At 36.8% G+C, this 20503-nt stretch overlaps 1 protein-coding gene across 6 annotated transcripts in view; it reads left to right on the top strand.

Moving 5' to 3' along the window:
• MECOM (MDS1 and EVI1 complex locus) overlaps positions 1 to 20503 on the top strand; it is a 617334-nt gene that overhangs the window by 573047 nt on the left and 23784 nt on the right. For 2 of the 6 annotated variants that reach the window (XM_004383439.2, XM_004383440.3), the window contains exons 5-9: positions 4165 to 4312; positions 6256 to 6409; positions 10785 to 12141; positions 14495 to 14582; positions 19788 to 19814. In XM_004383439.2, the coding sequence (XP_004383496.1) occupies positions 4165 to 4312; positions 6256 to 6409; positions 10785 to 12141; positions 14495 to 14582; positions 19788 to 19814 (1774 nt within the window). Of the gene's footprint in view, positions 1 to 4164; positions 4313 to 6252; positions 6410 to 10784; positions 12142 to 14494; positions 14583 to 19787; positions 19815 to 20503 lie in introns of all 6 variants that reach the window. The other 4 variants (XM_004383442.2, XM_012557583.1, XM_004383438.3 and 1 more) reach the window with 3 other exon arrangements.

Here is a 20503-nt window from a genome sequence, read left to right as displayed (position 1 = left end):
TCCTAGTACCCTTTAAACTCATTTTTACCACATAACCTAAATCCACATAGAGAATAAATGTTATACATGGTTTGCTGAACTATGGATTTGGAATCAACAAATGTCACAGCATGTTCCCTTAAACGTGATCATGTCCAACTTAAAAAACGAAGGGAAACTAATAAATACCAATGGGTTGAAAAACTATTTACGAAGTAAAGCAATCCCTCTGAGGTCAGAGATTAAGTATACTTCCTTCATCTTTTTTTAACAAAAAATGATAGAATGCATTAGAAAACAAAAGTTGACAGATTAAACACTACAGTGTAATTCTGATTTCCTACTGAAAGTGTAAAGCAACACTTCTAGGATGGAGAAAGCGTCTTCATCTGACTAGCTGTAAAATTAAGCCTGAGTCAAATCTGTTTAATGCAGAAACCAACTGTCAGTTTAGTTGATTGAGTCAAACTTTCAGTGGAAAACAGTAAGGAAACCTAGATATCTGGCATTGTGTAACCCTCAAAACTCATTTTCAGTAACCCAGCCAGGTTGAAATAGCATGTCATTATAAAGTGGATTTTTTGGTTATGAATTATATAATTCAGCCACGTGCAGAAACTACATTGTCTACTTTAGTGAATGCTATATTGTTGCTTTATATTTGAAACAAATGAAAATTTCGTTCTTGATGTGAGTGCATTCTGTTTTGTATCTTTTACGTAAAATATTGAGAAAAGGAGTAAGAAACAAAGGTTTATATGCAAAAGATGGAAAGAACCTAGATCACTGAGCAGAACTCTGTAGGTTGGGATAAAATTCTATGAGAAGTGGAGAGGTCACAGTAATGACTAATTGGATTAATTCCATGCTTATGAAGGCAAAGCACGTTTGCTTTTTCAAAAAACACTTGCCTTTTTTTTTCTATCACTGATTGGAGGCCTGGTGGCACAGCGCTTAAGAGCTTGGCTGCTAATCAAAAGGTCCGCAGTTCAAATCCAAAAGCAACTCCCTGGAAACCCTATGGGGGCAGTTCTACTCTGTCCTATAGGGTCACTATGAGTCAGAACTGACTCAATGGCAATAGGTTTGGTTTCTGTTTTTTTATCACTGACTAGCTGATAGCTTATAATTCCAGTGACAGTATGAATTTTCTGCTAGTTAGAAGAAGAAAAGAAAAGGAAATCAACTTTGCTTTGGTATCTTCTTATTTCTCCCAAGTGCTGTGTACTCAAAATACACTTAAAATTATACCATATCATTGCAGTTAGAGGACAGGAATAAGACGCACTGTTTTGACACTAGATTTCAGAGTTTATGATTTGAAATACAGCATATTGGAATATATGATAAAATGATATATTTTCATGGGTTGCTAAGAATGGTCAGTGAGAATAACAACCTACACAACGATTTTGGAGGATGTCTCTGACTCAGTTCAATGTCAACTGCAATTGTTGATATCTTACTCTTAACTCTTTTATTAATATTTCACTTTCTGTAAGGAACAGAAGATTACGTATTGTAGATAATCTTTCTTGTGACTCCACACACCTGTACTCTCCTGGAAGCATTTGTTCACGGAGATATCGCTAGTTGTGCTCAAATAGAATAGCATTTCCAACCCCACTGACTCGTGGGGAGGAAAAATAAGTTCACATGCTAATATGAATAGAGTTGTAGGGAGGAAGCTGAGGAAAAGAAGAAGTATTGGAAAAGTCTTTCTAATTTACCGAAATACGAGAACTGGCCCTGCATTTTAAAAACAAACTCATGCATACAGTCCACACAATCACTGGGTCATATATTCTAGGTGCCTAGAGGCCTTAATTGATACTCAGATTTAGAGTCCTCATCTCACAGAGAAAGAAAACATGGAAAAGAAAAAGTGCTTTCATGCTGGTAGTCTTGTTTTTGTATTTTTAAGTAACTTTCTATTATGAAAATTCCAGACATATACAAAACCAGAGAGGATGGTATAATAAACCCCCATATACCATCACTTGGCTTCAGTAATTATCCACAAGGCCAATCTTGTCTCAGCTGTACCCATTTTGGATTATTTGAGACAAATCCTGGGCATTGTATTATCTTATTTACAAATAGTTGAATATGTATCTCTAGAAAGTAAGGACTCTTTTAAAATGTAAGTTTCATGCTACAGTTAAACATATGACTATTAATATTTAATATATCAACTATTAATATTATCAAATAGTCAGTGTTCAAATTTCCCAAATTATCTTATAATTTTTATGTTTTTTTTGGCTTGAATTAAAATCAAAACAAGGTTCATACATTGCAATTAGTTGACATGCCTTTTATGTCTCTTTTAATCCATAGGTCCCTCCAGTCAGTGTCTGTCTGTCGTCTCTCTGTCACTCTCACTCTCTTACTGCAGTTTATTTATAGAAGAAACTCAGTTGCTTTTCCTGTAGCATTTCCTCCGGTCTGGATTCTGCTGATATATCTCCTTTGTGTTTTTTAGCATCTTTCTCCATCCCCTGTATTTCCTGTAAACTGATAGTTGCATTCCCAAGCCTCAATCAGATTTAGGTTCAAGGTTTGGCAAAAATATCTCATTGATGATGTCATTTATTTCCATCAGGAGGCGCATAATGGATTGCCTAGATTCATTAATTCTTCAGGGGCTATAAAATGGTTGCATTCTAATGCTATCATTCTTTTAACATTTATTACCTGAGTTAATTCTATACAGAGGACTTCTCATCATCTATTTGGTTGCCTGGAGGTACAATTCATATAGAAAAGGCTGGGCATGTGCATGAGTTTTTCCGTTTATCAGTTTTCAGAATAATGATTTGGGTTCCCAGCATCTTCCAGTGGTGACCAACGAGGTTCTGTTTGTGTGATTTGGAGTATTGTTACTATTAAAAGATTCGTTATTCTTACTGATGCTTAAATTGCTCCATTTTTTGTCAGTGGGAGCCTCTTTAGTTTGGCACCTGAATTTTTTTTTTTATACAATCTATAATTTGCGTGGTTTTCTTGACCTTTTTGGTCAAGGCCCAGCTTGTGTATTTCCTGCTTCAGATTTGAAATCATCTGTTTATCCAAGGAGTTCTCATTACTTTAGAGGGGGATAGCATCTTAGTATGTTGTGTATGTGTGTGTGTATATTTAAATATCTTCTGAATAGCACAGTAATCCATTATCTATATAATATTTGCTTTTCATTGCATTCATACAGATTTCTTACACAATTTTTAGAAGACGGAGAAAAACATTTGAGAACGGAAAGTATTCTAAGCTTTAAAACATAGAGAAACTACGCATTTGAGAAACTTCTAGCCATGTTTTTCTTTTGAGAGGCTTTAACAGTGCATTTGGTTAAGAGCTTGGCTGCTAACCAAAAAGGTCCACAATCTGAATCCACCAGCTGCTCCTTGGAAACACTATGGGGCAGTTGTATTCTGTCCTGTAGGGTCACTATGAGTTGGAATCGACTTGACAGCAACGGGTTTGGTTTGGTTTTTGGTTTACTTAAGATATTATACACATTCTTTCATACATAATTCACAGATTTCATTTCAATATATATACCTATATATAATATATATTGAATATATGTATTATATATGTGTACGCATATATATGTTGTGTGTGTGTGTGTGCATTTGTCCCTCTGTCCATCCATCTATTCATTCATCCATCCACCCTAGGGTCATATTGAGAAGTTGCTTGTTGAATAGTTAGCATTCAGCTCACTTTCCCATATAGTGATGTGGAGAGAAACAAAAGTCTTTTTTGAATCTAGAGGTTAACTACATTAGACAGAATGCCTGTTTACATGTTCTTAAACATTTTCTTAACCTTTTCTGTTTGAGTGTTTATATTTGAACCAACTGGGTATCGGGAATATGTATTGCTGTTAGAATTGTGTAGTGAGCCCAGAACTTGTTTACTATGCCCCTAGGCTAACAGATAATCCCTGTTAGCTGTATCAGACCTACTTTCTAATAGGGGCACTTCTCTGCCTCGGTCTAGGAAACACAAAATGTACTTTTGTCTGTGGCAAGTCTGTTTCTTCGCTTTCCTCCTTCTCACCTCAACTCCTTTTCCTTCTTATTTCTTTAATTGCTAGTTGGATTAGTAATAAAATGACACTCTGTTTATGAATGTGTTCTTTGTCACCACATCTTATTAAATCAATTGTTCTCTTAACAGCCTGGAGAAACACATGTTGTCACATACCGAAGAGAGGGAATACAAGTGTGATCAGTGTCCCAAGGCATTTAACTGGAAGTCCAATTTAATTCGCCACCAGATGTCACATGACAGTGGAAAGCACTATGAATGTGAAAACTGTGCCAAGGTACAGTGAATTTGTAGGCTATGCGCCCTCTCTGTGTCACCCGGCTCTTTCTTAATCCATCACTTGCTACAATATATAAAAACAAGCCTTAAAAGGGGAGACTATAAATATCTTGAGAAAAGTAGTCTGAGTGTTGTATGCTAAAAGGCATTAGTACAGTGTATAAAAACACTTAGTGGGTATCCTTTTATTTTTGTAAGGGAGGAAGTGAGGCTTAATGGTGAGTTCCAGAACTAGGTGTCAGACATCCCTGGTAAATTCCTGGTTCTGCTACTAACTTGCCAGCATGGGGTTGTCTTATAGTCTTACGGAGAATGTAAATTTTATCCAGTGCACATTACTGATTTCTTTTAATAGCAGTTTCTGAGGAAGTCGCATAAAGTGTCTGAATGCCTATTCAGAAAGAATGGGAGACTCCTAAATTTGCAGATTTTTCCATGCAATCCCCACCGTAAGTCACAACTTGGTTCTAATTAAAGAGTGCAGAGCCTCTGCCTTAGTGGCTGGGGCTGAAGAACCCAAGGGTGAAATGAAACCAATCCACTGGGACCATAACTGTGAATACAGTACCGTCATTCACATGTTTTTATGTTCATGTTCCTCAATTAAGAAAAAAAAGATGTTCTGGTATTAGTAATTTTCTTTATATTTCCCAAAAAAAAAAAAAAAAAACTTTTTGTAGCATTTGAATACCTTTTCTCATGCGCACAGGAATTGTGACATTTGAATTTATCTTTAGAGATGTTTTTATTCCCAGTTATGTGGGCGGCTTTTCCATTCCTTTAGTACGATGTCTGTATCTTTGTCCAAAGGAATGATTTTAGCTTACTGGTAATTTACTGAAACACAGTGTCAGAATTTAATCCTTAGGAAACCTCTTTAAAATAGATTGGGGTACTTCGTTAAAAGCCCCCAAATCTTACACATAATGTGTCTTTGTTTAAAGGGTGAAAATAGCACATAAGTTTTAATAATGGCATGGCCAGAAATTTATTATTTAATTCTCATCACTCTAAATGGGTCCAAAAAAGCCTTTAATGGCCTAATAATGCCAGTCATTATTTTGTTCAACTAATACCAATAGATACACTGTGCTAAGAATGTAAACATTTGCCAATGAGTTGATTCGGATTCATGGTGACCTCATGTGTTTCAGAGTAGAACTGTGCTCCATAGGATTTTCAGTGACTGATTTTTAGAAGTAGATCACCAGGGCTTCCTTTCAAGGCACCTCTGAGGGGTCTTGAACCTCCAACGTTTTGGTTAGTAAGTAGCCAAGCACATCAACCGTTTGCACCACCCAGGGTACTCCACTAAGGCTGTAGAGTTGAATAATTTATAGGCCCTACCCTAGAGGAGAGGAGCCCTCGTGGCACAATGGTTAAGCACTCGGCTGCTAACCCAAAAGGTCAGTGGTTTGAACCTACTAGCCACTCCGCAGGAGAAAAGACCTGTCAATCTGCTCCCTTAAAGATTACAGCCTAGGAAACCCTGTGGGGAAGTTGTACTCTCTCCTATAGGGTTGCAGTGAGTCAGAACCAATTCGAAGGCATACAACAACAACAACCCTGGAAGAAGAGTCCCTGGGTGGCTCAAACAGTTAAGCACTCGACTACTAGCAGAAAGGTTAGCAGTTCAAACCTACTCAGAGGTATATCAGAAGACAGGCCTAGTGATCTCCTTCCGAACAGTCATAGCCTTGAAAACCCTATGGGGCAGTTCTGCTCTTCACACGTGGGGTCGCCATGAGTCAGAATCAACTGGACTGCAGTAGCGACAGCCCTAGAGAGCACAGCACGTTCTAAAATAAGACTTTCTCCGGGGAAAACAAGTAAACAAACAAAAATAAACAAATCCCACAATTCATTCTTGAGTCATGCCTGGTCTTCTTTTTGTGTCTTTGGGTTAAGTTTCTTGATTAATCAGTACTCATTTCCTAGCAGGTTTTCACGGACCCTAGCAACCTTCAGCGGCACATCCGCTCTCAGCATGTCGGTGCCCGGGCCCACGCTTGCCCGGAGTGTGGCAAAACGTTTGCCACTTCATCGGGCCTCAAACAACACAAGCACATCCACAGCAGTGTGAAGCCCTTTATCTGTAAGTTTTTAACACTCCAGCCCTCTTTCCTGCACCTGTCTCTCCTCAAAAAGGCACTGTGATCAGGACAGTGGCCACGCATGGCCATTAGGGCGGTCATCGTATTAGCTATTTATGGTCCAATCCACTAGCGCTATTTTCTATTACAAGAAAATCTTTTATGACCAGATCCATGGTGTTTTGTCTACGATCCCTGGGGTGTTTTCTTTTATATGAAATCAATAACAGGTAGAGAAAAGAAAAGTCATTAACTAATGAAAGGGAAGCCTCCCCAGGTTGTAGGATTTAATAGAGACAACCAGATTTGTCTCACACTGTAAATGTTCATGGCTTTGTAAAACGACGAATAGCAGATATCGCTAAACAAGATGAAGTGATAAAAACCTGTTCTGGATCAGAAAGAGCTGGAAGAACCCCACCTGGCAAGTAGGCTTATGACTCTGGGTGTATGTGTGTACAGAGAGAGAGGGGAATAAAATGCTTTTTAATCTATCCATTGTTACTGATCACAGGCTTCAGATTGGTAGTTCCCCGTTACTGCAAAAGCAGAACATTTTCACTTTGACACTGGACACACTGCTTCTCTTACCAACTGTACTAAAGTCATATGTTACAGCCAATTTTCAAGGACATCCAATCTGACCACCTACTTAGAATGTCCCACTACAGAGCACTTTAGTAACACAGTTCAAATAAAATAAAACTCAGCCTTCATTAGTCTCTTCTTCCATTCACCTACTCCTGTATTAATGTATCGTGCTCAACTGTTTCATAAGGAAAATCAGTTGTTCTCAGTACATCTGGGCAACAACTCTGGGTTTCTTTTGATCCATAACTCAGCTGGGCATATGAACACAATGACTCACTGAGTTATGCTACCAATACTAACTTCAAGATTGCTTTTGGACCCAGATACACACAGAATTGGCTGAAGCATACTCAGTAGTTGGCAAAACTCTGACTTGGGAACCCCTTGCAAAACAGTTTTTCTGACAAATGCCTGATAGTTTGTATTAGGTAGATGAGACACTACTACAGAACCTGATGGAAAAAAACCAATTTTCAGTGCCAATGTAGAGATGCCAGAGACAAACCCTCCTCCTTTTTGCCTTGAGACAGCCCTCTCTTGTGCTTCCAAACATCAAGAGAGGTTTTCTTTCCCTTTCCAGCTCACACTAGAGCCCTGTTTACTCATATGTTCTTCTGTTCCCTGGGTGGAGTGAGGAGGACTAGCAGATAAACAAAGGGTGCTCTCGTCTCCCTGGGGAAGCTCTGTTGAAAGTCACGGGAAATAAAGCATACAATAGAAACTTTAGACTTCTTGTATCAAAAAGACATTCCTGAATCTAGACTGTAATGCCCTAAAAATGTAGTTGCAAGTGCTGTAAGCAGACAATGTTAAATATGGCGTTTATTCCTGATTCCTCAGAAATAAATTTTAATAACTTTATTATGTTTTGGTGAGAAAAACAGTGAAATAGACCAAAATGAGTCACGATCACTTATTTAATACTTTGTTATTTAAAATAAAAGTCAAAAAATACAGATTCCTATCATCTCAGATTCTAGGAACTAAAATTTAGTGTTGAAATCAAATGTTCCACTTTACAAGGCTACAGTGTGTCCCTTTCCAATCAGGTTGAGTAAACTATTTCCCATGAACATATTTTCAGTAATTATTGGTAAATTTAAATAGCAGATGCCATTCTTCAAATATAAAATCTGACAGAGAATCATGGAGTAATTACAAATAATAGCCTTGTAACTTCAGAACAAAGGAATTTAAAAATCAAGAATTGGTGTGGGGAGTTTGGAGTAGAGGAGGTTCGTCTCGAGTTGATATCTGTTTCTCACCAGAAGGCCACACACCATGGTTTACCCCCACTGGTGTGTTTATGACAACTGTCTCTTATTACACTGTACCACCAAGCTTGAGCCCAAAGTCACCAGCGCTAAGGTAATTATTTAGTGCCTTTACAGAAATCTCCAGCCTTCCCAAATAGAAACCACATGCTCTAATAGACTGACTATATTCAAAATAACCTCTTAACTTGTTTAATAAGTAGAAAAAATGCAACTTTGACTACTGGCTAATTCCTTATTACTGAGAAAATTACAGTAGAATATAGCCTTCAACATCGATTGAACCCGTTTATCTGGAGGCCTTGTGTTTTGTGGGAGGCCAGGCCTCCAGTGATGAAAGCAAAGCCTCTGCCTAAGAGTACATCCCAGATTCCATGTTCTTGAGGCCAGACACTGATGCTGCTCATCTGTGTAACAATAGTGTGCAATGAGGGAAGTCAAATGCACCTTCTATTACTCCAATGTAGAGCTGATACTGATTTTCTTAAATCCATCCAGCTGTAAAATTTTAAGAATATTTTCGCAGAAAGAAGTGTAGAAAGCAGCACTTCTTTGCAAAAAAAATCATAGGGCTTTCAGAAACTTACTCCTTGTTTCAGTACCCATCAAGCCATTATCTCAACTCGGTTGAATGCCCAGACAGAGTAGAGGTGTTGAGTAGAGGGCTCTGATCTGGAAAGTTGCTTCACGAGTGCATTTTTGTAATTCCAACCACATTTTATTTACTATTTCTTGTTATTGCTCACAGCTGAATAGGATTAGTATACCAAGTGAAAGTGTTGTTTCTATTCTCTCTATTTTATGGTCTTAATTAATATATCAAAGTATGTAAATAGTATGTATATTTATGATGAATGATTGAATAATATAGACTTTTAAAGCAGACTGTGGTCAATATGTTCTAGTAGAATAATTTGAGGAAAAAAATCCACATTTTCTTTTCCCATTAAAACACATGTTATAGCCCCTACAATGTCATGAGCCGTCTCACAGTTGAAGGCTCCTTTGTTACTACCAAGCACATTGGTATCTGTAGCAGTACATTTTAATCTTTAGCAGTAAAAACAAATACATATGCAATCACTCTGTACTTCCTTTTTGAAGATGAATGGGATAATCCAAGTTCTAGGTGAGTTTTGCTTGAAAGAAGGTCTGTAAAAACTTCTTTGCATGATTTTTTTAAAAAAATTATTGCTTTGACTTGGGAGCTCAATAATACTTCACTTAAAGGCAGTCATCACATGAAAGCAATAAATGTTGCATTTTGTCTTCAATTTAATTTCTTAATTTCTTTCAACAATTATCAAGGCAAATCACACTTCTGCATGTATTAAATGTGTGCGTGGCTTTCAAGTAACCTCACACATAAAGTGGACTCATCTCTACTAAGGTGTAATAAAAATGTGATGCCTACGAATATGATAATCCTGCTGGGCTGTGAGTGAGGAAGAATCCTGTGAAAGATTCTTAACAGTAAAAGAAGTTCTTGAGGATTATCGAGTTTGTTCTTAAAATATACTTAGATATGTCCAAGCATATGTGAGGAGGAAGATATTATACTTTATTGGCAAATTGGTGAAGAGGAGCATGCTGTGTCCTTCTTTCTGAATTAGAGCATCTGAAGTACTCTCCCCTGCTCACCATAATTGGCTATAACACATAGAAGTCAAGCCCTGAGATAAACGGGGAAGGTATGACAACAAGTGGACATGTTTCCCAAGGACAGGGGTTTCATAAATGCAGGAAGGTTAGCACAACCACTGGTGTGAGGGGAAGTCAGAGGACGTGATCATAGTTCATGGGAACCAGCAATGCAGGATGGGCTACATTCAATTTAGTTTCCTTTGCAGGCTTAAAATAGAGCCATTGTAAATTATGTCAGTCTTTCTCAAATCATGAAAATGATTGTTAAAAATGTCTCAGAATACACAATGTGCATTGTTGTATGGCTTTGATGTGTGAATGATGAGAGTGTATGATATAATACAAACTAAATAATAGTAGAGCAGTCCCAGGCTTTTTCCCCAAGGGGAGAAGGAATAAAGGTGAAGCTTCTGGCCAAGGGAAAGGCCGTTTTATTTTTTTGATGCCTACAACCTAGAGTTCTTCAAATGGTTTAGAATGTTATGTTTTATGTTTAGCACTTAAGACTTTTATTTTTAAGATTCTGTTAGTGTGGTGACTGGGTGGGGAAACATTGCATGTTGGAATTTGACTTTTCCATCAATATTTAAATACACAAATATTATACAAAATATTATGCAATGGGGATGATAGAATCTTTGTATATAGATGAAATATTTGTGCTGCCTCAAGACATTTGTCAGGTTGGATGCCTTGCTTTGGAATCTAGTGAAATGGGATTTTCTGTGTTTGGAGCACCCCGATTGGTGCCTCCAACGTCTTTTTCTGGCTTCCTGATTGAAATTTTGGGTAAACCAGTTGTGATACTTGCTAAATTCAGAAGCAATTGCCATAAAGCCTGAGATTCTTTTTTGTTGTTTGCACACAGGTGAGGTCTGCCATAAATCCTATACTCAGTTTTCAAACCTTTGTCGTCATAAGCGCATGCATGCTGATTGCAGAACCCAAATCAAGTGCAAAGACTGTGGACAAATGTTCAGCACTACGTCTTCCTTAAATAAACACAGGAGGTTTTGTGAGGGCAAGAACCATTTTGCGGCAGGTGGATTTTTTGGCCAAGGCATTTCACTTCCTGGAACCCCAGCTATGGATAAAACGTCCATGGTTAATATGAGTCATGCCAACCCGGGCCTGGCTGACTATTTTGGTGCCAATAGGCATCCTGCTGGTCTTACCTTTCCAACAGCTCCTGGATTTTCTTTTAGCTTCCCTGGTCTGTTTCCTTCCGGCTTGTACCACAGGCCTCCTTTGATACCTGCTAGTTCTCCTGTTAAAGGACTATCAAGTACTGAACAGACAAACAAAAGTCAAAGTCCCCTCATGACACATCCTCAGATACTGCCAGCTACACAGGATATTTTGAAGGCACTATCTAAACACCCACCTGTAGGGGACAATAAGCCAGTGGAGCTCCAGCCCGAGAGGTCCTCTGAAGAGAGGCCCCTTGAGAAAATCAGTGACCAGTCAGAGAGTAGTGACCTTGATGATGTCAGTACGCCAAGTGGCAGTGACCTGGAAACAACCTCGGGCTCTGATCTGGAAAGTGACATTGAAAGTGATAAAGAGAAATTTAAAGAAAATGGTAAAATGTTCAAAGACAAAGTAAGCCCTCTTCAGAATCTGGCTTCAATAAATAATAAGAAAGAATACAGCAATCATTCCATTTTTTCACCATCTTTAGAGGAGCAAACTGCGGTGTCAGGAGCTGTGAATGATTCTATAAAGGCTATTGCTTCTATTGCTGAAAAATACTTTGGTTCAACAGGACTGGTGGGGCTGCAAGACAAAAAAGTTGGAGCTTTACCTTACCCTTCCATGTTTCCCCTCCCATTTTTTCCAGCATTCTCTCAATCAATGTACCCATTTCCTGATAGAGAGTTGCGATCGTTACCTTTGAAAATGGAACCCCAATCACCAAGTGAAGTAAAGAAACTGCAGAAGGGAAGGTCTGAGTCTCCCTTTGATCTCACCACTAAGAGAAAGGATGAGAAGCTCTTGACTCCAGTGCCCTCCAAGCCTCCAGCAACGCCTGCCACAAGCCAAGACCAGCCCCTGGATCTAAGTATGGGCAGTAGGAGTAGAGCCAGTGGGACAAAGCTGACTGAGCCTCGAAAAAACCATGTGTTTGGAGAAAAAAAAGGAAGCAACGTAGAACCAAGACCAGCATCAGATGGCTCCTTGCAGCATGCTAGACCCACTCCTTTCTTTATGGACCCTATTTACAGGTAAGGGTGGACGAGAGACAATTAAATGTGAACATTTGTAGGAAAGGTAGTTCTTATACTGTAAAGTTACGGTTTTTAACAAATCATTTTTATCGTTATTATAAAACAAAGTGTGAACTTGTTGATCTGGTGAATTCTTTTTTTTGTTTTTCAGAAAGTTGGCACAATAGGTTTAGACTTTTTTATGTCTCTGAATTTTGGGGTTTGAAATAGTTTCACAGATTTTTTTTCCCTTGACAATAAATTTATTTTTAAACACATTATTTTTTTTGTAGTGGAAAATATGGGAAAACCATATTTAAAGCAAGTTGTCAAGTGGTGGAAGAATGAGACTCCTGAAGGATTAATGCAAATATGTGTGGATACTTAAATGGGCCAGGGTGGTTTGAATAAGATGGGACATACAACAGCAAGAATCAAATCTTTGTTAACCTACACACATTCTTAACCAGTACTGGTCACATTCTGCTTCTAAATAAATCTCTTAGGAGCCCCAAGTAAATGAAATATTAACCACAAAAATGTTTTGTATATAATGTGAGTGGTCAGCTTAAAAAACCTGTCTGTTTAATGAGCGAATTTAACATTCATTATCCAGTTTCCTCTGTTGCATCCAAAAATTCTTTGGACAAAACATATTTTGTAATAAAAAGCTTCATAGGCAGTATTCTTTGATACTCATTTGACAATTCAGAATGATAGAGTTTTCTTCAGATGGTATAAATTAAAAATAATTTGTTACATATTTTAATTATTACCAAGTATTTCCTGTTTACTTTCACAATCAATTCTTGAACACTGTCAGGAATTAATGGGATGTGTGAATGACTTTTTATTGGACGTATTTAAGATGAGAGTATTTGTATATTTTGCTCGATTCTGTTTTATGAAGAGATAATTTTCTGCTCTTCTTTAATTCAGCAATATTTATAGAGTTCCTATTACTTAATAGGTACTCAAGCTACAAGTTTTTTCAATTAAAACTTTACTTCTTCCTATATTATCTATAGTGCGTTAATAAAGAAACATTGCTAGTATGTGAAGAGTTACCCCATTTAAGTATGACAGAGGCGATAAAAAAGGGCATACAAAAATGTCTCAGAGCCATCAGTACTGTGTTTGGGCACTTTTTTTTTTTTTTTCCGGTTGCAATTACTGTTTCTTAATTCCTGTGACAGTTCCTTCACTAGAGAAGGAAAAAAATCTTCCGTATTTTGTATGTAGATTGTATGTTACACATTGCTAGTAACGTTGTATTTCCTTATCAATGAGATATTTCAATCCTTTGTCAAAATAATTTCCTAGACTTTCTTTCTTAGTCCCTCCCAATGGCAGTGGGCTTCCACTTCCGGTTGTATTCATCCCCCAAACTTCCCAGTCTTCCGCTCACTTACTCTAGTCTCCATTTTGTCTTTGGTACTTCAGTCTCTGGTAAGGTCCCAGGACTGCCATTTTACCAAACCCAAGTTTTGGAGTCAGACCTGAGTTTAAATCTGTTTTTCCACTTCATAGGCTTTTTTATCATCCATAAAATGGATGGATAATGTCATTTACTTCAGTAAGTGAAATAGTGTATATAAAACACAGCAGATAAAAGTTTCAAGAAATGATAGCTGTTGTTGTTTTAATTCTATTTTCAAAATGGACTTATTAAGTAGTCTTTAAATATATGGTAAGTGACACTGCTTTAATTCAACCCACGATGTCATTTTTCAAGTGCTTAAGAAAGTAGAATGACAAACATTTCTAAAGCAGAAGGGACTTACAATTTTCTACATCTCTTCCTATCTTTAAAAGTTCCTCATCCTCTTCCACTGCCCTGTTTATCAGCAGTGGCGTCTAAAGGAAGAAACGTACATCTCAAAGTGTGGCTAGCCGGACATAGAGTATGCTTGAAAACCCCCCTGCTCTCATTGGCAAATACAGAAGAAATATAATGAATATTGAAAGAATACCTTCTTGGTAGGGAATGGCTTTATTTTTCAAAACTCACCCTGCCCTCATGATTCCCATACCAGCAACAATTCTTGTCTACATTTGAAATGGAAAGGTACCTAATTGGTCACAAATGCCTCCAATTTAGTGGCTCCTTGTTTTTCACATTTTCTCAGTATTATTACTAGTCATTAAATAGGATTTTTCCGTTATAAATAGGACCTTCTGTCCTGGAGCATACCAAGAAGTGCTGTGTGTATTCTTCAAGACCTGAACAGACGTCTTTATATTTTTATTAGTGTGTTTCCCAGAAACCTACCATTTGCTTTATTGTTAGCTGTTTTAAATGTCAGTAATTATGTCGTGATTGATATATGAGACTGATTCATCTCCTGAAAATCTAATTTTAACCTTTCAGAGTAGAGAAAAGAAAGCTAACTGACCCACTTGAAGCTTTAAAAGAGAAATACTTGAGACCTTCTCCAGGATTCTTGTTTCACCCACAAGTAAGTATTTTGAATTTGAGATTTCAAGCTTGTAAACTAATTTGTTGATCCTGAAAAGCAGGTGCAACAAAATGAAAGAAATCTTGAGAACATTAGGATTTCCTATGACGCTGGTGTGGAAGAACACAGGAAATTCTAACAGAATTAAAACCCAAGCTCTTTAAAGAAAAAGTAATTAATATACATGTAAAAATAACACGGTTTTGGTGTTAAATTATGGTCTCTATTCACTGCTTATTGATCCACAGTGTAGTTTATGGATAAGAAAAATTCAGTTAAGTAAACGATTATTGAAGTTGTCTTCTGTGTTTAAATATCGCTGATACTAAGAAATGAATCGTACTGTGACTCGTCCTAAACTCATGAAGGTCATGTTCTTTTAGTGCTTAGATAAAAACAGGAAATGAGTCTACCTGACAAGTTTACCATAGAGGGTGAAGGAATTTATCTAGAGACCACTGGGCATTCCAACAAAGTTCTGTAATTGCACAAGAATTCATCACAATACCCAGACCTATTTGCTGAATGAAGCTGTGTCCATTTATCACAATATGTACAGTTTCTAATTGCAAGAAAAATACAAAGTAGTATTATCTAATTGGTTCGTCTCTGCTTCCTACACATTTGATTGTTTTTGTTTTTTTTTAATCGGCTTACGTATCAATCATCCTTTGGAGAATTGTATCGGAATAACAAGTATATAAATATTTTGGATCTGTTTTTTTAGTTTATATTTTAATCTTTTTGTTTCAAGGATAGAAACTCTGGCCTTTCTAGACAGGAAGCAAAACTTCCATGAAAATATTTGAAAATAGAGTAAACTAATTTGTTCTGTTTCGATATATTCCAATTAAAAGTGCTACTCCACTTTTATGTAAACTGTCTCATAGAAGGTTATAAGGTAATTAAATCATCTTGGGATATGATTTCCCCCCCACCCGCCCCTTTGTTTTCTCTTCTTCACTTTTTGAAGGAGCTTTTTTCCCCAGGTCCTGAATGACAGAGTATATGCAATCTGAAACGCTGTCTTCTGAGGTAGCTGGAGAAATCTATCACTGCTCAAAAATTCTCCTATTGACATTATATGCCCACTTTAAGAAAATATATTATTTAGTATTAATGGTTTTGAAAATATTCTAGTTAATATTAATTTTATATAGGAATGCTAAGGGAGGATATTATTTACATAATTACTTTATTTAAAAAGCAATTTCTAAAACAGTAAATAATTATCAGGTACTTATATTGTATATTTAGACTGACCTAAATTGCATTTTGTGACAGATGGTGCATAAAAAGTACATGTCTTTCGATACCTTCATTTCCAATTACAACTAAGTGCTTGTAAGGATATACTATTTATATACATTTAATTATAATAATTAAATAGTTTTCATATTATGATAATCTTAAGTCTAGTAAGTAGCCACTTGAATTAAGTGATGTGGGTCTGTGGTATAATGGGGGAAAAAAAGAGACAGAGAGAGAAAGACTAGTATTCAGTGTCTTTGATCAACTCAGCCTGCCTGGCTCTTAGTTTTCTTATCTGCAAAATGGGCAAGTTGGATGTAAAGTCCCCATCTACTCTGAAATTCAAAGATTTCTAGATCAAGGTAAATTTGGTTCATAAGACAGACAATTTTGTCTACCAAAAACTCTCTATGTACATGCAGCTGTTATAAATATGTTGTTTTTACTATTAGCTGCTGTCAAGTCGATTCCGATTCATAGCAACCCCATGTGACAAAATAGAACTGCTCCATAGGTTTTCAAGCCTGTGACCTTTCAGAAACAGATCACCAGGCCCGTCTTCAGAGGCGCCTCAGAGTGAGCTAGTAGTTGAGCCCTTAACGGTTTGTTCCACCCAGGGACTCCTAAATGTAGTATAGTATATACATTTTTTTTTCATAAAATAATATGAGAGAAAAATATGCTATATTTGAATATTCCCAAAGTTAATGGGAAGATCTCAAAAGATGAGGCTTGTGTTCAGTGCCTGTAACACAGCAGTCATTCCTCAGATCTTTGCAAACATGCCTGTGGGTGCCGTGGGGACTGCGTTTCCTTCCTATCAGAATATCACGGCTTGGTGGAAAGAGTTGCCTATAGGTATTAGAACAGGACCCAAGTGTGGTAATCAAAATATTTAACACCTGGTATGTCGTGACTAAGGAGCCCTGGTGGCACAGTGGTTAAAGAGCTCAGCTGCTAACTGAAAGGTCGGCGGTTCAAACCCACCACCTGCTCCACGGGAGAAAGATGTGGCAGTCTGCTTCCATAAAGATTTACAGCTTTGGAAACCCTGTGGGGTAGTTCTACGCTGTCCTGCAGGGGCACTCTGAGTCAGAATCGACTCCACAACAATGGACTCAAACGCAGACATGGTAAAAATCATGATGATGGCGCAGGGCAGGGCAACGTTTTGTTCTGTACGTGTAAGATCACTGAGTTGGAGCTGCCTAGATGGCAGCTAAAAATATGCCATGAGTGTTGACCAATTGGAATGGACTCCGGTCATGCTGCAGCAGGATTCTGGAGCCTCTTATTGCACCAATTGTTAATGTTTTAGTTGCTGAATGGTAGGACTCTCTGAGGATCTTTGGGGAGGAGGCCATGAGTAGCAGAGGAGAATTCAGGGTGCTCAGGGCAGAGGCAATTTGCCAACTACTATGGAAATATTGTACTTTTTTATAACCATCATGGCTGTTTTAGTGTGTAATGGCTGCATATCATTGGGGTACCAGTGGCAAAAAGACTGTTGCCAGGGAGAAATTGCGATCATCCTCCATTTTCATCAAGTCTTTAGACCAGTCAGTCTCTTTTCTCAGAAAATCTGTCTCAGATGTTCAAAATTAAAACAGAACTTGTTTGTTCTTTCTGGGACTTTCTATCAATTTGATCTTAGCCTCAAGTTCCACCTTAAAAAGTATAGCTGTAAGGATCACTGCTTGTGTACGTGATGTGGTTAGCCTTGTACTAGGCGTGTGGGAGGACCTAAAATGAGGAAAACCTCTCATTGTTTGTTAATGGATGTAGAAGCATTACATTTTGAATATACAGGAATCTCAGAAAAATAATCTCTTCCCTTATCCAGAGCCCAATTTCTTTGGCAGGGCTGTGCTGTGTGTCTAGGAGTATTTGGAAAAATGTGTTCTTGGCACCAAATCACTGGGCAGCAGCAAATGTGACACAGAGCAAGAAGCCAAAACAGAAGGACTTACCTCTGCTTCCAGGATTTGCCATGATTGCATAGCTATATAAGTGCTTCGATAAGACCATTCATTACTTCATTTTCCATTTAAAGAATATTGGAGCAAACTTCACGATCACTTTGGGCTTCTGTATCTTCATCTTAAAAATAGGAATGATAGATACCCTATCTATTGCTGGGGATTATCATTATAATAAAAAAGGAGATTATATATTCTTAATACTTTAGGGAAAACTATGAACAGATATATAAATGCTTGGAGGTGGTATTCTCTGGTCAAGCATGATTTTACAATTCTTATGTCTTTATATTCTACCCAACACATCCCTCCCCAGTCCACAAACCTTGGCCAATCATAGGCAAACACCTCAATAAATACTTACTGAATTTTACTGAAAGATTATTAGGGCATTTGAAATGATGATCTTTTTCTGTAAAATTCTTTTCAAAAATACTTAAATGATACAAGAACCCATCCATCAAAATTAAAAGGTAAATGCAGATTTTTATCATTCTTAAGAACCTAAATTCATTAGTTCAGTTCTTGAAGTAGTATATTTTCTCTATCACGCCACCTGAGGACAATTTACCCTTCTATTTTTCTCTTATAAATAAGTTAGTTTACTGTAAGGGAGAGATAAGTATCGTTGAGGCTGTCCTTGGATCTGTGGTTTAAAAGTATTTGTGGTGTCTTAGTTTAGACTGTAACTTTGAAAAGGAGATGACAGCCACATGGAAGTGAGAGAGAGGGAATGGTATTTGTGTGTGATCGCCAGAATGTCCATTTCATTGATTTCTATTTTAGGTACTTTGCATTCACACTGATGACTCATTTGAACTTTCATAGAAATAATTTGGTAAATACATTTATTGTAAAAAAGACTATTATTCTTTGGTTTTATTTTCCTAACTTTTAATATATATGCAATGTTTTATATATATGTATATATAGACATATAATATTTAATGTATATAACAAACATATTTGGCTATTTATACATTTTGTTTTCAAATATCTGACTTTGTATACATCTGAAAGAAAGAGTATCTTTTACTTATATTTTGGTCCTTTATTCATTTATTTATATTTTCTTTGTTTTCATATGTTGGGGTATCTTGTTACTATATTCCAAGGAATTAGGTGTAAGTCAGTCTTTCCCCAAGTTATCGCTTATGTATTGATGTGAAAATCATTTGTTTTTTTCCCATTCATCTCTTTTTAACTTTCAACAAGTATTTCTTATTGTTAGATTTAGTCTGTGACAAAGCTCTCATCTTTTAAAAACTATGCATCTTTCTTATTAAAAATATCAGAACTTATAAAAGCAAAATGACATTTTTAAGGGTATAACCTTTGTGATTCCTAAGCTTATAACTCACTGAAGTTTCCCCAAGTGAATCTTGTCATAAATACTAGACCTTCTTAGATATTTCAGTTAATATTGTTAGTATTCTCACTACTGATGGTTTGAACCCCAAAGTAATAATAGAGGTCAAGCAGTGTATAACCAATTACAATATCTTTGTGTTACTCAACAATCCCCATTTTGAGTAAATGTCTTCATTTCTTTGTAATTAACACTATAGAAAATACAAGAGACTTTTTGTGTGAGAAATGAAAGGAAACAACTGAATTTTTAGTTTCTAATGTACAATTTAGGAATATTCTTTTGCAGTGAATAATACCAAATAAAAAGGAAGCATCTATTTTGCTATTTAAATTTTGGTAGTATGTAGTGTTAAGCTTTCTTGGATAAAAGAACATTCTGATTGATAACTATGATTCTAAAATTTAATTTAGGTAAGTAGAGGAAACTCAGCAGTGTTACCAAAGTATTTAATTTTCATTCCCAGAGAGAGCTTTTACTCAAGGTATAGTTACATGTTAAACAAAAATTATTGTTAGTTTAAATGCTAATTTCTCAAAGGATAGATTGCAATAAAGATACCAACACAGAAGTAATTTTTTGTTTTTGTTTCGATTTTGCTCCCAGTTCCAACTGCCTGATCAGAGAACTTGGGTAAGTTTCCTACTTATATTTTTGAGTGAAATGATGTAGCATTAAAAAGAAAACAACTTACACTCTAAATTACTGTACAGACACAGAATTCTGAGCCCCTCTCCACTAAGTGATATGGCTTCAGCAGATAGTTTTCCAAATTTGTCAAGCTGCATAGTACTTTTCGATTATACTTGGTCATTTAATGTGCTACAAATTGTTTACAGAAAGAGGTCTATTCTATAAATCTGACCCATTCCATGTAATTATGGCTTAATGTGGAACTCTTTCTGGGTACCTGGGAGCGTGTTATTAAAAGAGGTATCGACATGGGTCACTAAGTGGAAACAGCCATTATTTGGGGGAGCTTGTACCAGCATGTTAAAGATGCTTTTGATAAGGCCTTCTAAAGGATAAAACCCGAACTTATGTGTAGACACAAACTGACATTGGAATCCATATCCGTATATCCCAGGGCAGAAATTGGTTCTGCCTATTTGAAGAAATAAGGCTAAATGTTTAAAAATCCGTATCTGACCAGTAAATGGCTCTTTTAGCATTGGGCCTCACTTCTTCCACTTTCAGTTACTATTCCCAGATACAGTCAGTTATCAGTTAATGGTACTGGGGACAGCTTTACTTTTTATTGAGGAAGACATTCAGGATACAAAGAATACTGTTTATTTAGTTTTCACCTCCAAATAAAGCTT

Source organism: Trichechus manatus, unplaced genomic scaffold (genome assembly GCF_000243295.1).
Source record: "Trichechus manatus latirostris isolate Lorelei unplaced genomic scaffold, TriManLat1.0 scaffold00110, whole genome shotgun sequence".
NCBI classification, from domain to species: domain Eukaryota; kingdom Metazoa; phylum Chordata; class Mammalia; order Sirenia; family Trichechidae; genus Trichechus; species Trichechus manatus.
Note: the sequence above shows the minus strand (reverse complement) of the source record. Positions and strands in the feature narration are given on the sequence as shown.